The sequence below is a fragment of the Phlebotomus papatasi genome, chromosome 5, assembly GCF_024763615.1.
Source record: "Phlebotomus papatasi isolate M1 chromosome 5, Ppap_2.1, whole genome shotgun sequence".
Lineage (NCBI taxonomy): Eukaryota > Metazoa > Arthropoda > Insecta > Diptera > Psychodidae > Phlebotomus > Phlebotomus papatasi.
Window position 1 is genome coordinate 3,487,980 of NC_077226.1, and position 23,854 is coordinate 3,511,833.

General features: G+C 37.3%; 1 protein-coding gene across 4 annotated transcripts in view; it reads left to right on the forward strand.

Annotated features, from left to right (window-relative positions):
* LOC129808801 (serine/threonine-protein phosphatase 2B catalytic subunit 2-like) overlaps positions 1 to 23,515 on the forward strand; it is a 69,964-nt gene extending 46,449 nt beyond the window's left edge. For 2 of the 4 annotated variants that reach the window (XM_055858700.1, XM_055858702.1), the window contains 3 exons: positions 10,671 to 10,755; positions 10,838 to 10,935; positions 21,227 to 23,515. In XM_055858700.1, coding sequence (XP_055714675.1) covers positions 10,671 to 10,755; positions 10,838 to 10,935; positions 21,227 to 21,405 — 362 coding nt within the window. In that variant the 3' untranslated portion in view covers positions 21,406 to 23,515. The remainder of the gene's footprint in view (positions 1 to 10,670; positions 10,756 to 10,837; positions 10,936 to 21,226) is intronic. The other 2 variants (XM_055858701.1, XM_055858703.1) reach the window with 1 other exon arrangement.
* Positions 23,516 to 23,854: the final 339 nt, after the last annotated feature.

Here is a 23,854-nt window from a genome sequence, read left to right on the forward strand (position 1 = left end):
AGATGAAAAAAAGACAGTCAAAAAGAAGGAGCGCAAGTGGAAACATCAGAAACAAGAGAAAAGCGGCAATACAATAACTACAGAAAATGTGGATATTCCGCGGAAAATGGAAAAAGAGAAAGAATGAGACGAGAAGTGAGTGATGTTAAAAGGAAAAGGAAAAGAGCAAAAGAGCAGGAAGCAATATCAGCCAATAGCCAAAAGAATCCCCGCGCCAATTGCGACGATCCGGCACAAGAGGGCAAAGACAAGCAACCAAAGGGGGGTCTGTCCAATTTGGACAAAATGTTGATACTAACAGAAACGCGAGCAGATAGCTAGGCAAACAAAAGATCCTCACAGGCGAGAACTTTACAGAAGTGGGCAGAGAAAGAGCTGAAGGCTCAAAAGAGATCCCACTATAGCAAGCACCTGAAGAAAATCCCCTGCCAACCACACACATCGCTACGTTACAAAGTATAACAATAAAAATAATGATAATGATAGTGACGGAGAAAGAAAGAAACTGACCCGGCCCAGAGGCTGCCTCATGTCCACCAGGAACCATCCGCACGCGAAAAACACAGAAAAACACATTGGCGAATCGACTAGACTCTTTCCGCCCTAAACTCCCTCCAGATCAGGCTGTTAACCTTGCTACAGAAGGAGACGTATGTGACATCACGGACTCTCAAGTGTTCTGGCAAAGAATTGTACAGAGAAGGGCCAACAAAAGCAAAAGAGTGCTTAAACCATTCCTTTCTCGGAAAGGGAACGGGCACCGTTAGGCCCATCCTCATCGCTCGAATCCTTCTAGAGTTAAGGAAACCACCCCTATTATAAAAAGTACGTAATGTTTTGTATTTGAAGAAGTAGGCAATAGGCAATATGTGCAGATCAACAAACGTTTGCCACAATGAGTCATATTTCCTTTTTCTAAATAAGGCCCTAATGGCTGTTCTCTGAACCATTTCAATTGACTTGAAACTAGTGGGAAGGGCAGATTCCCATGTGGTAAGACCATACTGTAATCTAGATTGCACGCATGCAAAGTAGAAGGAACGCGCAACATCCCTGGGGCAGAATTTTCCTATTTGAAATGCATTGGCAATAATCGGAGCTAGGGAATCCTTTACACGACAAATATGGGGCTTCCAGGTCAATCTGCTATCTATAGTAACTCCCAAATATGTGACCTCGTCTACTAGGGGAATATTAATACAAGACTCCCCACAGATTCCAGCGCACAATGAAGAGTGGCAAAGTAGCGTATCATGACCATTGCAAGGAAGGAAAAATCTGACAACTCTTGATTTACTACTTATAAGTAGGGAGTGCTCATCCAACCACAGCCTAACAGACCTCAGATCGGCATTCATTCTCGCACTGACCTCACTCCAAGTCTCTCCTCTGAAGACAAGCACTAAATCATCAGCATAAGTCAGAATTCGACATGTAAGATTTAGCTTAAGTAGATTATTCAGATATATTAGGAATAGTATCGGGCCCAGCACAGTTCCCTGGGGGACTCCGTATTCCAAAACTCCAAAATCACTTAAACCACCATTCAAACGGACAGATTGACGTCTATTTGTAAGGTATGATTCAAAGATTTCGTATCCAATTCCACTGATTCCTATACAAGATAAGATCTCAAGCAACTTAGAATGGGATACTGTGTCGAAGGCTTTGGTTAGATCTAAAAAGATCGCAGCAACACATTCACCCTTATTGGCACCGAGACTAATTTCATCAACCAGGGTTGTAATTGCATCCTTCGTACAGCGCCCGCGTATAAACCCATATTGATCAGTACTTAAAATATTTTCCTTATTCAAAAAGTTCTCCAAACGCGATTTGAGTAATTTTTCAATTATTTTAGAAAAAATAGATAGTAAGGAAATTGAGCGGTAATTATTAGGATCGGATTTGGAGCCCTTTTTATGAATAGGGACAATAACTGCAAGTTTGAGGCAATCAGGAAAGGTCCCGGTTTCAAAACATCTGTTGATGAGAATCGTAAGTATATCAACCAAATTAAAAGCTATTTTTTTTTAACACAATCGGTTGTAATGGAATCATAGGACTTAGATTTGTTATTTTGCAAATTATGAATGGTGCTAAGCACTTATATGACAGATGTCCGCTTCGTAATCCGGATGGAATTTTTTTTGAATTTCTTCAACGTCTCGAAAATATAATACAAGTTTTTTTTCTGTAGAATTAGAATAAAAGTTTTAAAAAAAGATTAAAAATACATAATTAGAGAATTCTATGCTATTGCACTTCATTTATTAAACAAAAAAACATCACAGAATAATTCATTTTCATTGCTGAATACTCGTGCATACATAACCTCAAAATTATTTTAAATGTAACCGTTGGGAACCTGTCCGGATTACGGCGATCCGGATTAGAGAGCGGGCACTGTATTGTTTTTTTTTTAAATATTGGGGGTCATCGAAGATCGGAAGTCGATATCTCTTACCGTTTAAGCCCCGGAACAGTGACAAATTGAAAGAAAAAAGACGATTAACTGCTCTCTCTTTGAGTTCGAGCTGTAAAATAGAAGACCTAGGGTAAGTGTGCCAAATTCCGGCCAGCTTGCAATTTCGGCCACATTTTTCGTTCCTCGAATTTCCATGAACTTTTAGATTTTACGTACTCTAGAGATTATACAATGCAAAAGAATAACAAAAAAAAATGTAGCTTTGACAAACGAGATGACGTGAAAAAGATATTGGAAGAATTCCCGAAGGGCAAGGAACTATGAGAATGAAGGTGGCCGAAATAGGGCACCAAAGCTATGTCTTACTTACTTACTTATACAGCACTACAGCCCATGTAGGGCTTTGGCTTCTTCCACAGCGCGCCTCCAATTCTCCCGATTACTCGTCAAAGCTCTCCAATTTCTTACATTTATCTTCCTCGCATCGTTGTCCACATCATCCTCCCATCTTTTTCTCGGTCTGCCGACCGTCCTGGATCCAACTGGCCTGCCTTCGAAGATCTTCCTCACGACTCTGTTATTTGGCATCCTCATTATATGGCCTGCCCATCTAAGCCGGGATGATTTTGCAATGCCGACAATTGTATGATCGTTGAATAAGTCATACAATTCATGGTTGTGACGAATTCTCCATTCTCCTCGGCTTTCCTCTACAGGTCCATAAATACGTCGCAGAATTTTTCTTTCGAAGCAGTTCAGCCTATCTTCATCAAGCTTATTTAGTGTCCAGGATTCGCACCCATACAAGACCACAGGCCTTAACATAGTTTTATAAATTCTAATTTTGGTGGTGCGAGACAACGATCGAGATTTAAATAAGGGCAATAAGCAGAAAAAGGCTTTATTCCCACTGTTTATTCGAGCCTTTATTTCCGCTCCTACAATATTCTCGCTGTTGACCTGAGTACCGAGATACTGGAAAGATTTTACTCCTTCAAAACTCTTGCCCTCATAAACTAGATCTTGCATGTTTTTACTCCTCTTTGTTGCTACCATATATTTTGTTTTTTCGACATTCACCTTGAGACCCAGTTCAGATGCAGAGTTCTCTAAAGTTGCAAAAGTCGATAGTAGTTCTCTGGAACTTCTCGCTATAATGTCCACATCATCAGCGAAGGCAAGGGTCTGAACGGATCTATTAAAAATAGTACCGCCAGGATTGATCCCTAACTCTCTTATCACTGCCTCCAGGGCAAAGTTGAAGAGGATGGGTGAAATTAGGTCTCCCTGCCTCAGTCCATTGTGTATCTCGAAACCTCGTGAAAATCTGCCACCCACTCTAACCACGGCATTTGTCTTTTCCAGAGTGACCTGCGCCATTTTAATCAATTTTTTGGGGACATTAAAGTCCTTCATTATCTCCCATAGTTTGCTCCTATTGATCGTGTCATAAGCTTGTTTAAAATCCACAAACAGATGATGCGTGTCAATGGACTGTTCCGTACACTTTTCAAGTATTTGTCTTAGACAGAATACCTGATCTACCGTGGATCTTCCTGGCCTAAAGCCAGCCTGGTACTCTCCTAGTGCCTTCTCACTATGGGGTTTAAGCCTATTATGGATGATGCTTGACAGCACCTTATACATGCCGCATAGCAGTGAAATTCCTCGAAAATTCGAGCACACCAACCTATCTCCCTTTTTGTGGATGGGGCATATTATTGCTGTCCTCCACTCAGTGGGTAAAATTTCCTGTCTCCAGATTTCTCGTATCAAATCGTAAATGGCGTGCCAGAGACTAGGACCTCCCTCCTTCAGAAGTTCAGACGGCAATCCATCTATCCCTGGTGCCTTATTGTTCTTCAGATTCATAATAGCTTCCCTGACCTCTAGGTAATCTGGTGGCTCGTCCCCCAAGTCAAGAGATTCCTCACCGACTCCCTCTGATCCCTGATCCTCAGACTCGTTTCCATTCGGCACTTCCTCAAAATAAGCAGCCCACCGATCTAAACACTGTTCAACATTTGTCAGGATTTCTCCGGATTCATTCTTGCACATAACCGCCCTTGGTTGATAGCCATATCTTTGATTCTTCACGTTTCTATAAAATGCTCGCACTTCATTCTCTTTCCTTCTCAATTCTTCTATTCTTTGAATTTGTGCTCTTTTAAAATCTCTCTTTTTCTTGCGCAGGATTTTGTTTGCAAGTCTTCGCTTGTCCTCGTATTCTTTCACGTTTTGTCTGGTCTCTCTCTGAATTTTTCTTTTTCTGGCAATGTTCTTCTCCTCGATTACCTTCATACACTCTTCATCAAACCAATCTTCACGAGGTTTACCTCTCTCTACTCCCAGGACTTTTTGTGCAACCGTTTCTACTGTTTCCTTAAGCTCCATCCACTTTTCCTCCACATGACCTACTTACTTACTTACTTACTTATCCGGCGCTACAACCAATTACTGGTCTTGGCCTGACTCAGGACCCGTCGCCACTCGAGCCTGCTACGCGCCACTGTTCTCCAATTCCGCACCCCTAATGAGTTGGCGTCCTGGTCCACGCCGTCGGTCCATCTGAGGCTGGGTCGGCCTCGTCTCCTCGTAGCATAAAGTCCGCCCCTAAAGACTTTCCAGGCTGGGTCGTCCTCATCCTTGCGAACCAGATGACCAGCCCACCGGAGCCTATTGAGGCGTATTTGCTTGACGACAGTTACCTCTCGGTAGCGCTCATACACCTCATAGTTGTATAGGCTCCGGAATCGTCCCTCCTCACATATGGGGCCAAAAATCCGTCGTAGGATCCTTCTCTCAAACGCGGCTAAGAGTTCGCAATTCTGTTTGCTGAGGACCCACGTCTCAGACGAATACGTGAGGACTGGCAGGATCATAGTCCTATACAGCAGTAGCTTAGTCTTTATGCTTAAGTTTCTGGACCGAAACACTCTTGATAGACTGAAATAGGCTTTGTTGGCTTTCAGCAGCCGTGCGCGGACTTCTGTTGCTCCACATGACCACCCTCATTTAATTTCCTTAGACTTATCTCCTTTTCCATTTCACGCATATACTCTTTATTGATCATATCATTTTTGAGTTTGTCAATACTCCATTTTTTACAGTCATTCTGCAAGGTATCTGCTTTAGACACTCTCTCCCTTAAACTGATTCTTACCAAATAATGATCAGAATCAATATTTGCTCCTCTGCACGACTTCACTCCTAATACAGAACTCGCTCATCGAGCATCAATCAGCGCGTGGTCAATCTGGTTTTTTGTAGTGCCATCAGGAGATACCCAGGTTGCTTTGTGAATCTCTTTATTTGGGAAATAAGTAGATGGTATCCTTAAGTTACGCGAAGTAGCAAAATTAACCAGTCTAACGCCATTGTCATTCGAAGAGTCGTGAAGACTGTGCATGCCTATGGTTGGTCTATAAAATACTTCTTTACCAACTTTCGCATTAAAGTCCCCTAGAATAATCTTTGTGTCATACCTAGGGGCTTTGTCATATTCGTTTTCGAGCACTGAATAGAATTCTTCCTTCACCGAATCCTCCTTGTCTAAAGTTGGTGCATGCACACTAAATACTGTTAAATTCTGGAATCTGCCCTTTACTCTAATACTGCAGATCCTCTCATTAATTGGTTTGAAACCAATAACACTGTCCTTTGAGACGTTTGTGGACTAACACTCCTGTCCCAAACTCATGTTTTCCTATTGCGCTTCCACTATAATATAGTGCATGACCATTCTTTATTACTCTACCTTCATCCGGCCATCTTACTTCTTGGATCGCTAAAAAGTCCAGACCATATTTTTGAAATTCATTGATGAGCGCTTGCATTGCGCCTGGTCTAAACAAACTGAAGCAATTCCAGGTCCCTAGCATCAGATCATTTTTTCTTTTCCGTGTCCGATTGCCATGTCGTTGCCGAGTTTCCTGTCCAATCCGAGGCTGCTGTTTCCGTCTTTTAACAATGAAAATTTCTCCATGTATATGGATCCCGGTGACAGGCTGTTAACCTGTCGACCAACCCCCTCTAGGAGGACCAGAGCACTCATGGGTTTAGAGTTACCCAGGGGCCGTCGCGGGGAGGCACCATGAGCACTTGGCAGGTTACCACACAGTTGCAACATTGAAGGACCAATGCCTACCCTGTTGGCCCTTACCCTGACCCCTCAAAGCTATGTCTATATTAGGTGAGATTCTTAACAAAATCTCACCTACTATAATCCTAACAAAATTTCATGTCGTCCGATCGACCTCAAATTTGGCCAAAATGTGTTTCGCCACTTCCTGATTCCGAATATATATGTGGCTAAGTTACGTTCCCGGCCGGCCGGCCGGCCGGCCGCTCTTTGGAGCTTAATAGCTCCTAAACTAAAAAAGATATCGACTTGCGGTTTTCGGCAAAGGTTATATATCGGGTGAAAATTGCAACTTGGTGCATAGACCCCCCACCCCCCACCCCTCCTTCCGCCATTTTGAAGACCCCCCTTTTTTTGTTTTCTCAATAGCTCCGCCCCTATGGCATTCAGCGGACTCAAATTTTAGTATGTTATAGCTGGGCCTTAGAGCTTTCCATCAATACCAAACTTAAGGTCCCCCGACCCCCCTGACCCGAACTATAAGGGTCCAAAAAAAATTTCTTAAAATGGCCATAACTCCGGTTCTAATTGTCAGAATTTAAAAAGTGAGGGCTTTTTGGAAAGCTCTCGTGAAATGCCACTTCCCCTTCTAACATCGCAAGTTCATAAAACCACCGCTAGGGGCGCTTTTTTTAAAAAGAAAATTTTTAAATCTTAAAAGTTAAATAACTCAAAAATTCCATTGTGCATCGGGCTGAAATTTTAGTATGTTGTAGCCGTTGATTATACCTATCAAACAAAAAAAACCTTAAGTCGATCCATAACCCCTGACCCGAGCTATAAGGGGTCAAAGTTCGAACATTGACCGGCCTCTATCTCCGGTTCTAATTAACATAGCGACCTAAATTTTACCTTTTTGGTTTCGTCTCGATGAGCACTTTCAGATGGAAGTTCAAAAAGTCACCACAGGTGGCGCTGTGATAGCGTCAAAATTCATCGAAATTCAAAGTCACTTTTCTCAAAAACGGCATTGTGCAAGTTAATGAAATTTTAGTATGTTGTAGTCCAGTCTAGGACGTTTCCAAAATGGTGCGTATGCGCGCTGTGGTTAAAACAGAACCGGAGATATGAGGGGTCAAAGTTCACAAAATTCAAAAAATCATATCTCCGGTTCTATGTGACCGATTTTGATGAGTGAGGGCTTAAACGAAAGATCTCACCAAATGCTACAACTTTCTAGAATATTTGAACTTCGTGGAACCAACACCAGGGGCGCCACAGTCGAAAAACCAATTTCAATATCACATAACCTCAATTATCTCGACTGTCGCTAAACCGATTTTGATGATTACTTCGACACAATTGTAGAACACATTTGTCTCTACATTTCGTCTATACATCATTTTCCACTCAGACTACGCTATCACTCCGATTTTGCCGTTTAAGTGTGAAAAAATTGATTTTTCCAATAATAACGCTTTGAAATCACTCAGATGCCAATTTGACTGCCTCTACTCCACCAAGACACTTAAAATAGGGTTTTAAATGGAAAGTCCCACAAAATACAACAATTCTTTGAAATAGTTGAAGCTCAACAAATGACTACTTGGGGCACTCTGGATGAAAAAACGAGTTAAGAAACAAAAAACCTCGCTTATCTTGGCTTCTGAGTAATCGATGAGATCATGTTCTATGGGAAAATTATAGAGAACATTCTGGTCTAAATTTCACTCATATATCACTTTTCTGTTAGTTCACCCAAATCCTTGATATTTTGGTTTAAATACAAAATTTGCATAATTTCACGAATTTGATTCAAGATAACTGAATGGCGTCTCCCAACTTCAGCTCCAAATCGAATTTGCATGCACTCCGAGTTAGCTCACGTTAAGAATCTCACCTACATAAGCCGGTTAGGATTATCTGTCCCTTTTTATTTATTTTAAAATGTATTAAGAATGATTTTAGAGTAAATAAAGACGGTAAACTCTTTACAAGGTTCCAAGCAACACTCTTACAAAAGAAAGAATAAAAAAATCAATTTCAATTAAAGATATTACATTTCAAACTTGAAACTTTGACGCTTGCATGCAACTATGCCGAAATTTGGCACACTTACCCTAAGTGATTTGTTTTTTTTTGTTTTGTTTTTTATTTTATAAGAAAAATTGAAAATCTCCCGAAGGTTAGGCGTCAGTATCTGTAAATGCCTGACGTGTGGGCGTGGCAACGAGCTGACACACTGTATTAACTCTCTATGGAGTTCGAGCCGAAAAGATTTTTGACTTTATTAGCTGTTTTCTGTCATTGTAGAATGAATTAGTAAAAAATACTAATACAAAATGAAAGCCAATTTAATAATGAAGACGCAACCGAAAACCCTAAATTGGCAACCTACGTAGTTTCGGAGATATCTCGTGAAATGTCTACGAAAAGTGGGAAAAAATTATACTAAAACTGGTTGAATTTTTCAGAGCTAATGTCATGGTTCGAACAGTACAAAGGAATAAATTTTTAGTTTGTCAATTTTCTTTTCGGAAATTAAAAAAATAAATAAAACTTATTTAGAAAAAAAGGATATTATGAAGAAATCTCACTCTGTCTTCTGTGTCAAATAATTATTTTATTTGTCTTTTAAATCAGTATCAACTGTTTTGTTTGTGTCTAACCGTCTAACAACAAGAAAAAAATATAACATTTTTAAATACAAATTAAGCAAAATATATATTACAATAAGTCTGTGATTTTTTTCCTTGTAATGTAAAACCTTGTAGTGTCTATATATATATATATATATATATATATATATATATTATATCCCTACCCACTTGAAAATTATTTTATTTTTTTATTTTTTAAATATTTTAAAAAGAAAAAGAAAAAAAAAACGAAAAAGCAATTTAAGTAATTGGAAAAATTAAATTAAAAAAAAAGAAAAGAAATGGATTTAATCTCTCCTAGTGGAGAGGATGTGTTGTATATTTGTAAATTTGTAATATGTTTAATTTTTTGTTTTTTTATTGTATGTTTTATTTTATTTTTCGTTTTATTTTTCTTTTTCTTTTTAATGAATAAATATTTTCGAATAATTGCTTGAATATATCTAAAAACCCTCTCCTTTTTGACTTTTTTTTTTAATTTTTTCTTTTTTTAATTGTTAAATATGTTTTTTTTTTAATGTTTTTTTTTTCTCTAAAGTAACCCACCCTGCCCCTTATTAGCCGCGTGTCTTGTTAAAAACCGATTTAATCCTCTATTTAAACCCCAAAATCTCTGGCAAAAACAAAGTTTTTCAGTGTTTAAGTGAAGTAAAATTTGTTTATTTTTGTTTTTCAAAGATAGTGACTAACCCCCCCTTGCCCCCCCCCCCCGCCCGCAAAATTGACTGACAGCATGACAGGACAATTTAATATCCAAATTTTATTTTATTTTTTAATTGTTTTTTTTGTATTTTTTTTTTATTAAATTTTCTTTTATTGGCGGGAGAACCTATTCTATTTTTTTTTTAAATTCTTTTTTAAATTTTGTTTTAATTTTTTGTTTTAATTTTGTTTAACTGCCTGCATGGAATTTTTTATTAAATTTTTCTGTTTTTGTTTTAAATGTCTTCCATATTCTCAATCCTTGTGCTTTCTGTGTTTAATTATTGTTATTAACTAAAAAAAAAAAAACAAAATAGAAAAAATGAAAATAAATAAATTAAATATGCTTTGTTGTGAATGGCTTTAAATCCAATTTATAATCCACAATGTATTGTATTTAATTCGTATAAAATTGTAAATATATTTGTAATTTCTGTTTTTTTTTTTTTTTGTAAATTTTAATTCCTCTGAGACCTTAAGTCTTTTGGGAATTTTTGACATTTAAATGTTTTTAGATAATGTGAATTGTAGTAAAAATTTAATACAATTGTACCATTTTTGCAAAAATAACTTTAAAATAAATTTAAAAAAAAAATAAATAATGTGTACAATTCTATTAAATAGACTCTATTGCAATTATATTAATCGGTTATCTATGTCTTTTTCTCATTTAGACATAGAAAAATTTTTCAAAATAGTCCTTTTAATTTTAATCTCTGTTTTTTTTTTTAATAAATTTTTGTTTATTTTGTATTTTCTCGAATAAATAAAACAATAGTGGTTAATCGTAAAATTGCAGGAAATGCAGCTAATCTGCGTAAGGAAGTTATTCGCAATAAGATTCGAGCTATTGGAAAGATGGCACGAGTTTTCTCAGTTTTGAGGTTAGTTTTTTAAAAAGATATCTTCCATTTTTTCACTATTTTAATAACGTTTTTGTTCATTTTGTCGTGTTTTTTTTTGCAGGGAAGAATCAGAATCTGTACTTCAGCTCAAGGGATTGACCCCAACTGGTGCCCTACCATTGGGAGCCCTTTCTGGTGGAAAGACATCTCTCAAGAATGGTAAGTCGAAATTATAATACTCAGAGAGGATTGTAGTATTTTCCAAGACCTTTCATTTGCACCCTTAATCATCAAATTCGGTTATATAGAAACGGATTTATAGTCCATTAAATTTCCTAAACTTTAACTTGTCCCAGAAAGTGAGGTACCCAAGAAACAATTTTTTCTTAATATAGTCTTGTAGAATTCCTTAAGTAAGGCACTATAGAATCAAAAATCTTTTTATTTACTTATAACGCTCTTGATTCCATCACTGAGATTACTATAAGTAAAGTGGCGCACTCTTAAGGATCTTAAGAGCTTCTATAGGAATTTCAACAGAAAATTCCCACTTTAAGTCTTTTAAAAGTGCACTAAAAGACTTGTTTAATACTTGGTTCTATAAGGCAGCTATTTTGCTTCTTGGGTAGTCTCCCTATAAATAATGTCCCTGGGAGTATCCATGGAACTCCATTGGAAATTTCCACATTTCCCCAGGGTAAAATTCCTAGGAAAAAAGCGTACGTACACTGAGAAAAAAAAGAGTGTAATTTTAACATTTTTTTCATCATATCAGTAACATTTCTTAGGGGTGAATTTGACTTAACATTTTTTTCGGATTAATATTACTTCTATTTCGGAGTAATATGATTATAATGTTAAAATAACTCATATTTCAGGGTAATGACAACTTTTTTTCAGATTTTCGGATAAATTTTTATTTTGATATTTGGGGTATAATCAACATTTTTTGAGGGTTTTCGGATAAATATGAATTTTGATTTTAAAGGTAAAAATAACATTACTACATCATTGAAAAAATCATTTTGTCATGTTTTATAATATTTTATTATTTCTTTTTTCAAAAACTTTGATGAATACACAAGTTCATATCACATTTCATTTTTTTAATATCACAACTTTTCTGTTAACATTTTTCAGGGAAATTCACTTTCATTTGTTTCGTGTTTCTTAGTTGAATAATCGAATATATATATTTTCATTGCTTTTAATCCCTTCTACGGAATAACTAGTATTTTCTGGATTTATAACTCTCTATTCAATTTCATCTTTTAGATATTTGTATGATTGATATTTTTGGACGAATGAAACTTTTACTGAACGGATAATAAGATAAAAAGTATCATTTTCCAAAATAATTCCCACAATTCTGAACAACTTACTGTCATGTGAAATATATATTTATTTATGTTATATGAAAAATTTTAAAATATTTGAAAAAGTATTCATTCATTCATTTTCAACCGCTTATCCCTATTGGGGTCGCGGGCCCATGACATCCAAATTAGCAGCCCACGCTTGTCGATCCTCCGCCACTTCAGGAAGATGTTCGGGTTCGATCCCGAGGCGTTCCAAGGCAAGATTCTGAATTTGATTCAGCCACCTTGTCCTAGGTCTGCCTCGAGGCCGAGGTCTCCTCACAATGGCTTGCATAGCTTTTCTGGGGAATCTTTCTTCATTCATGTGTTGAACATGTCCATACCATCGAAGTTGTGATCTCTCAACCCGAAGAAGCAGCTCCTCGACTCTTAGTTCCTCACGAACGGCCACATTCCTCACTCGATCTCTACGAGTGATTCCCTTAACCGCTCGAAGGTACCTCATCTCGGCAGCTTGTACTCGCGATCTTACCCTTTCGGTCATTACCCAAATCTCATGACCATAGGTGAGAATAGGAATGAACACAGCTTTGAAAACCGATAATTTAGCAGATCGACTAAGCTCGACCTTCCTCAGCACGCTTCTGCCAAACTCCCTCATTACTGCAGAAGCCTGACCGATTCGCGACGAGAGTTCTGCCTCCATCCTACCATCACTCGTGAATAACACCCCGAGATACTTGAACTTCTCCACCTGTGTCAATGAGTCTCCACTAACATGTAGAGTGCATTCCACAGATTGTCGGGAAATCACCATTACTTCCGACTTTTTGTCGTTCACCTTCATACCTGTTTCGGCACAAACATTTACAAATCGGTCAAGTGTGCGCTGAAGCTCTTCTTCGGAAGATCCAAAAAGAACCAAATCATCTGCATAGAGGAGATGGCTCACCCTGAAATCCCCAATACGAATCGCATTCCGCCCCCGACTGCGTTCCATAATCTTGTCCATGTATATTATGAACAACAATGGTGATAGAACACACCCTTGGCGCAGTCCAACACCCACTTGAAAACCTTCCGATTTGGATCCGTTTACACGAACACAGCTACTACAGTCTCTGTACAATGACTGAATGGCTCCTACCAATTCTTCATCCAGTCCGTACTCGTGCAGTACATCCCAAAGTTGTTCTCTCGGTACTCGGTCATATGCTTTTTCCAAATCTATGAAACAAGCATAGAGTGGAATTGCATACTCCCAAGCCTTTTCGACAATCATCCTCAGGGTAAAAAGCTGATCCGTGGTGCTTCTACCAGGTCTGAAACCGCATTGTTCCTCACCCAGTCTGGGTTCGACTATTTCTCGGCATCTTCTCTCAAGGATTTTGGCATACACTTTGCCGGGCAAACTCAGAAGGGAAATTCCCCTATAATTGGAGCAATCTTTCTTGTTTCCCTTCTTGAATATGGGTACAATGACCCCAACTTGCCAGTCCTTTGGTGCTCTCCCACTTTGCCAAGCCACCTTAATGTATTGAAAAAGTATTTTATCTCTAAATCCTTCCATTTTGCTTTTCCAACAGTAGAAATTAATAAAATGATTATGAATGTCTTCTTCTTTTAACTTTTCAATGTTTTGAAATGTAATTTCTAAGTTGATCCCACATTCGAAAAATTTCATTAACTGAAAATCGATATCATGAACACATCCTTGGAATTTGGTCAGATCTATTTTGTCATTTCGTACGTCTTCTTCGGATATTTCATTATTTAAAATAAAATTAATTGGTTTTTTGTACAAAGATTGTTCTTCTAAATGATTTAGAAATTTGTATTCAGACTTGGTAACTTCAAATGCATTTTCAATTCCATTAGTAAGTGTCAGAAATCCTGTTTGTTTATTTGCAGATATATATGAGAGAAAAGATCTTAGGTCTGTCAAAATGGGTTCAACTATATTGTCTTTAATTCTTTTTTGAATTTTCACAACATTTTTTCGTGTAATGTTTCCTTCTGTAGTGATAATGAAAATTTTAACTGTGATTCTTTAAATTTAGATTGTGGGTCTGTATATAACTTGAGGGTTTGAATCTGATAATAAATTGGACTGGTTTGGTATGTTAGTGTATGTATTTTTAATGGTTATGTCTTCAGTTCGAATTTTGCCAGATACTGAGCACTTATTGAGATTTTTAATATGGGTACGATACCTGAAATAGATTTGGAAGACTTGATTGCAATTTCGGTCCATACACTTATAGTCATAATCGGTTGGTGACTTGTGATTTTTGCTTAAATGAATAAAAAGCTGATTTTCTTTCTTCAATTGAATATTGCAGATGAAACATTCAAGATGCATCTTGTTTCAGTTTAACTGAGCTTATTGAGTAAATTTTGTACTTTTGGGTCATACACCCTTTCAGTAGCATGACTAAAACAAAACCCTTCTAGAACTGCGGTCTCGCGTGTTAAATCCGATGCTCAGGGGGATGATGAGGTATCCTTAGCGTTCATCAAACTGATTCTTCCTGTTATACTGCCAGTACTGACTGAAACTTTTAACTTTATAATCGCTTCTTCCTCTTTCCCTGCCCTGTGGAAGTCGGCATTAGTTATTCCTATACCTAAGGTTAGTAACCCATCTGGCCCCTCTGATTTTAGGCCGATCAGCCTCCTTCCCGTCCTATCCAAAGTATTCGAGGCTTTGCTTCTCAAGCAACTAACTACCTACTTGAACTCTGAGGGACTGCTTGTTGACCTTCAATCAGGATTTCGTAGTGGTCACAGTACTACTAGCGCTCTGCTCAGGGTACAGCATGACATTGCTTTGTCACTTGACAATCGCAATTTTGTCTTGCTTGTACTTCTGGATTTTTCCAAGGCCTTCGACAGCATCCCTCATGAGTTGCTCTGTTTCAAACTTTATAATCTTTTCCATTTCTCCTCTACTGCTGTTCATTTAGTTAAATCTTACCTCGAAGGCCGCTCTCAAAGGGTAAAGATCGGTAACAAGCTCTCGGAACCTGCAGGTCTTCGCTGTGGTGTGGCACAAGGTTCTCTGCTTGGTCCACTTTTATTTTCCCTGTTTATAAACGATCTGCCTTCAGTTTTGCGTCAATGTTCGTATCATCTTTACGCTGATGATATGCAAATTTATGCTGCTGGGGACCCTTCCGACTTTCAGGCTGTATCAGCTCATGTGAACAGCAATCTCCTTTGTATCGGAAATTGGGCTTCTTTAAATGGCTTAGCTCTCAATCCCAAAAAGTCTCAGGCTCTTTTAATTTCTAAGAAGCCCTTAGCTGCTCCTTCAGTTCCTCTCACTATCTATGGGCAACCCATCCCATTTGTTGATCGGGCACGCAATCTAGGCGTCGTTTTTAACTCCTCTTTTACATGGTCTGATCATGTCTCTCACATTAATCAGAGGATTTATGGCACTCTTCGCACACTCCGACGCTTCCGTGAAATCACGCCGTTTAACACTCGTCTACTCCTCGTCAGATCTCTTCTCATCCCAGTGATTACTTACGGTGCTGAACTCATTTTCGCAGCTGACTGCGAAACACTAAGGCGTCTAGCGGTGACCTTTAACAACTGCATCAGATACGTTTGTGGTCTCGGCCCTCGGGATCATATTTCTAGGCACCGCAACATTCTGGTGGGTTGTGATCTCCCATCACTCCTCCGTCAGAGAGCGGTTTCTTTTCTGTTTCGTCTGATTTCATCGGGTCGTCCGCGCTACTTGACCTCACTTCTGATTCCTGGGGCCTCTGCCAGGGTTCGGGGACTCTTGGTGCCGAGAGCTCACTCTAACCAGCTATCGCGAACTATTTTTGTCGACGGGGTTGTCTTGTTCAACTCCCTTCCTTTGCATGCCCGATCATCTTTGATCGGCATCGCTAGATTCTACCAGACTGGATCAGGCTAAATTAGTTTTTCTTTTTCCTTTTTTTCTTTTTTTTCTGTCATTTTTTTCCCTAAATTTCTTTCTTCTTCAAACCATGTAAGAGGGGCGGACCCTATTGGTATTGATTGAAATAAATAATCATAATAATAATAATAACTTTCCAAGCATATCTGCATTTTCTGGGATAGTCAATATGAAGTAGAAGATTCAGCTTTATAAGGAGTTCCATGGCTCTTGAGAATGACGACATCTTGTAAAAAATTGGTCCGCAATTGACATACACTTCAGTGATGGCTGTGAGATCCTGACCGACAGCAATGATTTTAAAATCGTTGTTTTGTTCACTTATAAGTTTCTCCAATTCTTTTCTGGAATTCACTCGGAAAACCATCTGACGTTGGGCATCTGCAATTGTGGGCTTCTTGTTTCCGCACTCACGATCAGGAAGGATTAGAGCGTTGATAAGCAAACTCGTAATGCATCCTTGCGAGTCTATAAAATCAAATAAATTTATGAAAATCGTCAACAACAAAAAAATAAAATGAAAATCTCTGATTATAAAATATTTAAAAAAAAAATCATATTATATTTTTCTCTCAAGAATTAAGAATTAAAGTTGGAAATTAATTTTGATAAAAATTGTGGTATTACATGACGAATGGAAATAGTTAAAGAATTCATGTGCACCTTCGTTTGTGCTTGAATCGCCAAGTTTTTTAAGAAGTCCTTTACTGGATTTATCTTTGATTTCCATTCCAAAAAGCGGTATCAGTTTCCTTTTAAGTTGCGCAAGTTTCTCAGAGGGAGATTCTTCAACTTGAGAGAACATGGTCTCAAAATCAATGTCCACCTGAATAGAACAGTAATTTGTTTCCGTAATTTGGATTGGGGACTGGATGGGGTGGCACAACATTTTCTGGATTTGCCAAATCTTCAGTCTAAAAAATATAAAATAGAAATTACTCTAAATCATTTGAATGAAAATGAAAATTAAATGAATAGACACGGAAGTTTAGTAAATCAGATGAGAGTAAAATATAATACAATTCAACACATAAAATTTAATCCTTACTCTGAAAAAAATATCAATAATTTCAAAATTGTTTTACTCGGAAGTTTAGAAAAGATGTAAATATCACTTTAAAAGAGCAGTTATTTTATTCTTTCCAAACATTTACCCCGAAATATAAGTAAAATTAGTCTTAAATAGTGCTAAATAGGTTTTTACCCCTAAAAAGAGTATCTGGTATGACGAAAAATGTTAGTTTTATCCTCTTGCATCATAAGGCCAATATTTTGTTCACAGTGGATTAATTCAAAATGGCGGCCGCCATACAATTGATGCGATACTTTCTTTTCTTCTATTTCAAACACATGCAAATACGTCTAATATTATATTTTCAAGGTGTTAATTGAAGAGAAAGTTATCAGATATGATTGACGTTAAAACTTACCCCATTGCACAGTATCCATTGTCTCAATTTGATTCAAAAAACCACGCAATCACCTAAATAGGTGTCGTCGCAAAAAATTTTGCTTATTGTTGCGTCACCCAGAGCTTCCAGATGCTCCCGTCCGCGTATTCCACACATTAAAAGACGGGAAATTCCGTTGTTGGAGATCCCCCAGTCTTCCACAATCTTTACAATATCAGGGTTTTCCCTTTCAGCACTTTTTTCACGCTCCTCCATCGCAACTTGCACTTTATTCACTGACTGACAGCGCTTGACTGAAGAAAAATATGACACACGCTACTAGCGCACCATGTGGCAATAATTTGGACTTTACGGAATGCGAAATAAGGGTAGTAGGAATGGATATTTCATGCAACTATGACTAAAAAGTATAATCGGGATGATTTTTCGGATTATCCCGCAAGGGGTAATTTCAATCCGACGGAAAAAGTTGTTTTAACATTTATTTTTTTTCTCAGTGTAGAAATTACAGATTTGGGTCTATTTTCGATTTTTGCTTCCTGGAACTAGGAACAAAGGGCTAGGCTCCTAATTTTTTCAGGAAATGTGAGGCTTAGGACCAGCTATTAAAATATATTGCCATGAGTCACAATTATTGATTAACATAGGAAAAAATTAGTTATTATCAAGCTTGGACATTATCAAGCATGGTCACTTTCCCCTACGTGAAATATCTTCTAAATACACATTCCGTTATTTATACAGTAGACTCTCACGCAATCGGCTCTTTTTCAATCGGGCGACAAATTTTTTTGACAATTTTCACGTTTAATTATCAAGGTAATTTGCTCAAATTCGCTGTAGTTTTTCCTATTTTATCGTCATTCTTTATAATTGAGAGCTTTTTGTGGAATTTTCAATTTTTTCAATTCAATTCAATTCAATTTATTTTCATCTCATTACGTCTTTTTACCCCCCTTCCCATGCGTCCATCGCCGTCTTAGCGTTGATTCCAGTCTCCAGGACTAAACGATGGAAACGTTCTTTCACAGACTGTATGTTATTTGTTACAAAGTCATTGTTACAATTACATTGGGAATAGGCCAGACATAAGAGAGAGTAGTAAAACCACTTCCGAGCCAAAAGGCTGTTTGGAAAAGTGGGTGTTTTTTATACTAAAAAAAAACTACAAAAAAAAATTAACAAAAAATATCAATAACTATTAACTAAAATAGCTAATCACCATAAAGCTGGGTCAAAAAAGAGCCGGGAGTGAGGCACCACAAAAGTTCAAAAAGTCAAAAAAAATTTCAAAAGTTCAGAAATCAGCACTTCACTAGAGAAACACCTCCTAATGCACATATCTAGAGTATAAAATGTCATTCAGAACTGGAACCCCACCATCTAGAAAATGTCTAACTGCTTTTAAGTTCATTGGGTTCACTAATCTCCGGAGATTGTTGATAATGAGCGGCGCAAGGTAGTTGAAGGATCTCCTAAATGATTCAGAACGTGGTCTGGGCAACGTTAGCATACCAGCTCTTCTGGGATTACCTTCTCTCACAAAATATAGGTGGTCTCCACAATTCTTAAAGTAAAATGAGGACACTCTATATACAAACAGGCACTTGAACGGTAGAAGATTCCATAGTCTAAAAAGGGGACCCGAAGAGTGCCGTCTGTTGACAAACGACATAGTTCTGACTAAGGCTTTCTGAGAAACGGATATTGGGCGTAGATTGACATCAGCTGCACCACCCCAACACAGCAATCCATACCTCAATCTGGACTCTCCAATAGCACAGTAAAAAGCCCGTAACAGTTCAGGTGAGCAGGACGAACGCAGCCTGTAAAGTTGCCTGTTTAAACATTTGAGATCCTTACGCAGCATTGTCGTGTGTTCGCTCCACTTTAATTCGTTGTCCAGGAACATACCCAAATATTTATAATTTCGGACAAAATAAAGCTTTATGCACATTGGCGCACAACCAGCGCCGGAAATCCTCTCACAATTCCATGAATGAGCAATAACATGGTCACCATCTTCAGGACCTCTCCCTCCAAAGCTCATAGCTACCGATTTCTGACTCATAATCATTCTGTGGTAACACAGCCACCCACTTATGCGACTCAAATCAGACGCCATGTCGCCTCGAACCACAGAGCCACTAACTCCGCTATACACAAGAGCAATGTCATCCGCATAAGCAGTAACACTTCCAGCGAGATCCATGCAAAGCAGACTATTTATATAGACCAAAAACATTAAAGGGCCTAAAACGGATCCTTGAGGCACATCTGAGAGGCACTCAGCCGGGGTACTAATTCCATCCGGAAACACTCTGACCTGCTGGGACCTCCCACAAACATAAGATTCCAGCCATTTTAAAGGTACACCTCTAAAACCAGCCATCTCAAACTTTTCCAACAGTATCGCGTGATCCACAGTGTCAAACGCTTTGGTTAAATCGACGAATAAACTCGCTGTTTCCGCTGTGTGCTCATCATTGATTCCGTTCCAGAGAGCACCGGTAAACCTCAGCAAGGCATCCTCACAACCCCTTCCCGGCCTAAAACCATGTTGGGCATCAGACAAAAATTCATTGGATGCCAAGAAATTGTAGATACGATAATGTGCCAGCCTTTCAAATACTTTGGAAACTGAGGTTAAAAGAGAGATGGGCCTGTAGTTTGACATCGCCTCCCTATCACCCTTCTTGAAAAGTGGGAGCACCATAGCTTTCTTTAAATTCTCAGGAAAAATCCCAGAGCCAAAGGAGAGATTCACCAGATAAGTCAAAACATCCACAATGTTAAAAGCCACTCGCTTAAGAGAAGCAGCTGGAATACCATCAACGCCAGGAGCGCAGTTCTTGAGACCTTGTATCGTTTTAAGCACCTCAGAGCCCGTTACCGGAGCAAAGAAAAAGCTCCGGACAACAGATTTTTCATGGGAGGAAAATCCAGCTGGTGGTGTAATGCCTGCCGTTAGTTGCTGAACTATGTTCACAAAAAAAATGTTAAATTCATTGCTGATTTCATTTCTATCAGTGAGAATACAACCAGCTCCAGACTTGACACTCTCAATAATGTTCGGAGCCCTACCCCTCAATGCGACTTCATTCATGAGTGCCCAGCACTTACGATAATCAGTCTTATTACGATAAAGCTCATTGCTATAATACGAATCTTTAGCTTCCTTTACCATATCTCTAACCTCCCTAGAAACTTTCTTGCTATACGCCACTACAATTTACAAAAAGCTTTGACGCTCAATTCTATCGCTAAACCGGATGACATTTTGCCCCATATTGCCGATTCAGAGAGAGTCTACTGTATTCGGAAAAAAAATACAATTTGAAATTCAAATCTTCTGAGCATTTTTGTGTTGTGCATGAAGTCCGCCAGCAGTGGCGCATAGAGCAGAGATGGTAAAAATTTGACAGTTCAGTATGGGAATTTCCATCCGGAATTTTTGTCCGGAATAAAAAAAAAAAATTCGTGGAAATTCCGTCTGTTTACACGGAATAATGCAAAATAACATCATAACTGAGACAAAGCAAGGCCAAATTGAGCATATTTGCTTAGAAAAAGGTAGTTGGAACTTAAAAGAGCCGAATTAGCGAGAATCTACTGTATTTCCATGGGAACTCCATGGAAATATTCCTTCTGCCATTCCCGGGTGGATGCATTTCTTATTGGGTAGCTCTTTAGTAAATTGTCCGTGTGCCCTATAAAAAATGGGGTGCACGGAAAAAAAGTGGGGAAAATTCCTATGGAAACTGTTGGAAATGTCTGATGGTTTTTTTTTTTTAAATATTTTTAACTGTTTTTTCTTTTCTTCTTTTTTTTTCCTGCAACAGCTCTTCAGGGTTTCTCTCCAAACCACAAAATAACATCCTTTGCTGAAGCCAAAGGTTTGGATGCCATCAATGAGAGGATGCCACCGAGAAAGGATGTTCCACCGACTCCGAGTCCAAGTGACGAGGCCAAGGCCCCAGTCATTGATAGTTCACAGAAGAATAGCCATGGAACATCGTGAAGGGATTAAGTTTACAGTTTTATTTTTACATTATTATTGATTTTTTTTTAGTTATTCTTCTCCTTCACGGTTTTTTTCTTTTTGTGAAATTAATTATTGGTATTTTTTTTTATTGTTGAATTCGCAAGGGCCCCCTTTTGCAGGTATTTTTGTTTGTTTTTTTTTTAGTTTTGGGGAAGAGAATATCACAAGGAAATAAAGTAACTTCATTTTTTTGCGCATTTTATTTACAGAATTGGTTATGTCTCATGAAAATGATAAACTCTATCAAAGACAATCTTGTATTTCCTTGCTAAAAGAGATGAAGAAAGGGACATCTTTCAATATTTATGAATTTTTATTTTTGTTGAATTTATTTTTTCTTTAGAAGGAAAGACGAAAAAACTCTGGATAAAGCAATAATTAGTTATATAATCATTTATCTCTCTTTCTATGTCTCTCTCTTGTTAATTTTTCTTTTTTTTTCGGGGAAACTTAGCTATTTTTTTTTTTTGTCCAAAAGGGGGCTAAATTATTTTTCAACCTTATTGTGAAGTCAGTGATTTGGATGAAGCGTGTTTTTTCTTCAAAATGTACTTATTAAAAAATAAATAAAAATAAAGAATAAATTAATAAATAAATATATATAGTGAAAAGAGAAAAAAGAAACAAATACAAATTATTTAGAAGACGAAGCAAGGGTTAAGGCAAAAAAAAAAGATTGAGGTTAGGTGCGACTAAATTAGTAAAAATAGACAAAAACTAAAAGAAAAAAAAAATAAACAAAAAAGCAAGGAGAAGGAAATATTTAAAGAAAAACAAAGGGGGAAGTCGGGATTGCGCTAATTTGAAGCAAAAGACAAAGCGACTTATAGGATTATAATTTATTTAACTAACAAAACATAAAAGAAAAAAGCAAGAAAAATTTTCTATTTATTATTAGTCAATATCTATATTCTATTTTTCTTTTTTTATTCTCTCACCTTTCCATCAAAATTAATTGTTCATATTTCGAAATTAAATAAAAAAAAAGTCTGTTATTTCGAAAAGTCCCCATTTGATAGGGAAGAAATTATCTGAGACAACAAAAAAAAGTAAAAATAAAAAATAAGAGAAAAGGGAAGATAGAAATATTTAAAGAATAATTAATTTAAACAAAAAAAAGAAAAAGGCAAAAAAAACAGAAAAAATAATACACTATTAATATCAAATTCAGCAAATTCGTCTCTGTACAAAGCATAGTGAATAATATTTAAAAGAAAAAACTAAATAAATAAAAAAATTAATTAAGAGATGAAAGAAGAGAAGAGTTTAAAAAAAAAACGGGAGAAAAATATAAAAATACTAGGCTAAATTTACTTATCAATTTTTTTTTTGAGAAACAAACAAAAAAAAATAGAAAATAAACCGAGATCTGATTAATAACAAAAAGAAAAACCCAAAAAATAAAAAAAAATTGAGAATATTAAAAACGAAAAAACAAAAATTTAGAGAAAACATAAGAAAAAATTCTCGGTAAATTCTCAAATCATGAGGAAAAAAACAGCATTTTTAAAAAGTTATTTAAAAAAAAAAGAAAACAGAAAACAAAAAATATTCTGTTCATTCTAATAAGGCTACTCATGAAGTGTTCTTTTTTTTTTTTTTGAATTTTTAGTAAGAAATATTTGGAATTAGATTGTTTCCAGGGGAAAAATATTCAAATTAAGAAAGAAAGGTTCGTTCGAAAAAGAGTGATAAAGTGATAAGAAGAGGCGATAGGGCACCAATCCGCCATATCAAAAGCATCCTACCGCAGGATTTTATGCCAATATTGTTGCAAAATTAACAAAATATCGTCTCCAACTTTAATTAACTTAATTAACTATCACTTTTCAACTGACAAATTCCATAACTGGGCACTCAATGGGTCAAGTGGTAGAGCACTCGGTCTATGATGCAAGTGTACCGGGTTCGAATCCCCTTTTAGGTCACCAGGAATTTTTCTGCACTAGATTCCACGTGGCATGGGACTGACAATCTCATCCCGGACAAGAAAAAATCACAATCTGTGTTCTAGATCTAGAAGTACCCTTACGGGAAGGCCTAGTTCCTTCATGGAATGTTGTGCCAGCAATATTATTATTATTATTATAAAAGAATTATGTCTATTCAACAGTTCGACCATATTCTAATGAAGATTAAACGATACATTCAGAAGAGTTATCACGTTACCGTGTCCCTATTTCACCGAATTTTCGATTTTTGGTAACTTTGAGGCATCTTTGGCTACAGGAGACAGTTTAGAAACCCTGTTTATGGAATACTTGATCGGATTTAAGCTTAATTACTTCAAGGGGTTACTCAGGTTTGGAATACCGATATATTTTACCATCAGAATCCATAACATCCACGGAATCACTCATAAGATTCTATTAGAATCTGAAATGATATTCCTGCAAGAATCACTGGAATCAAGTTAAATGGAAAT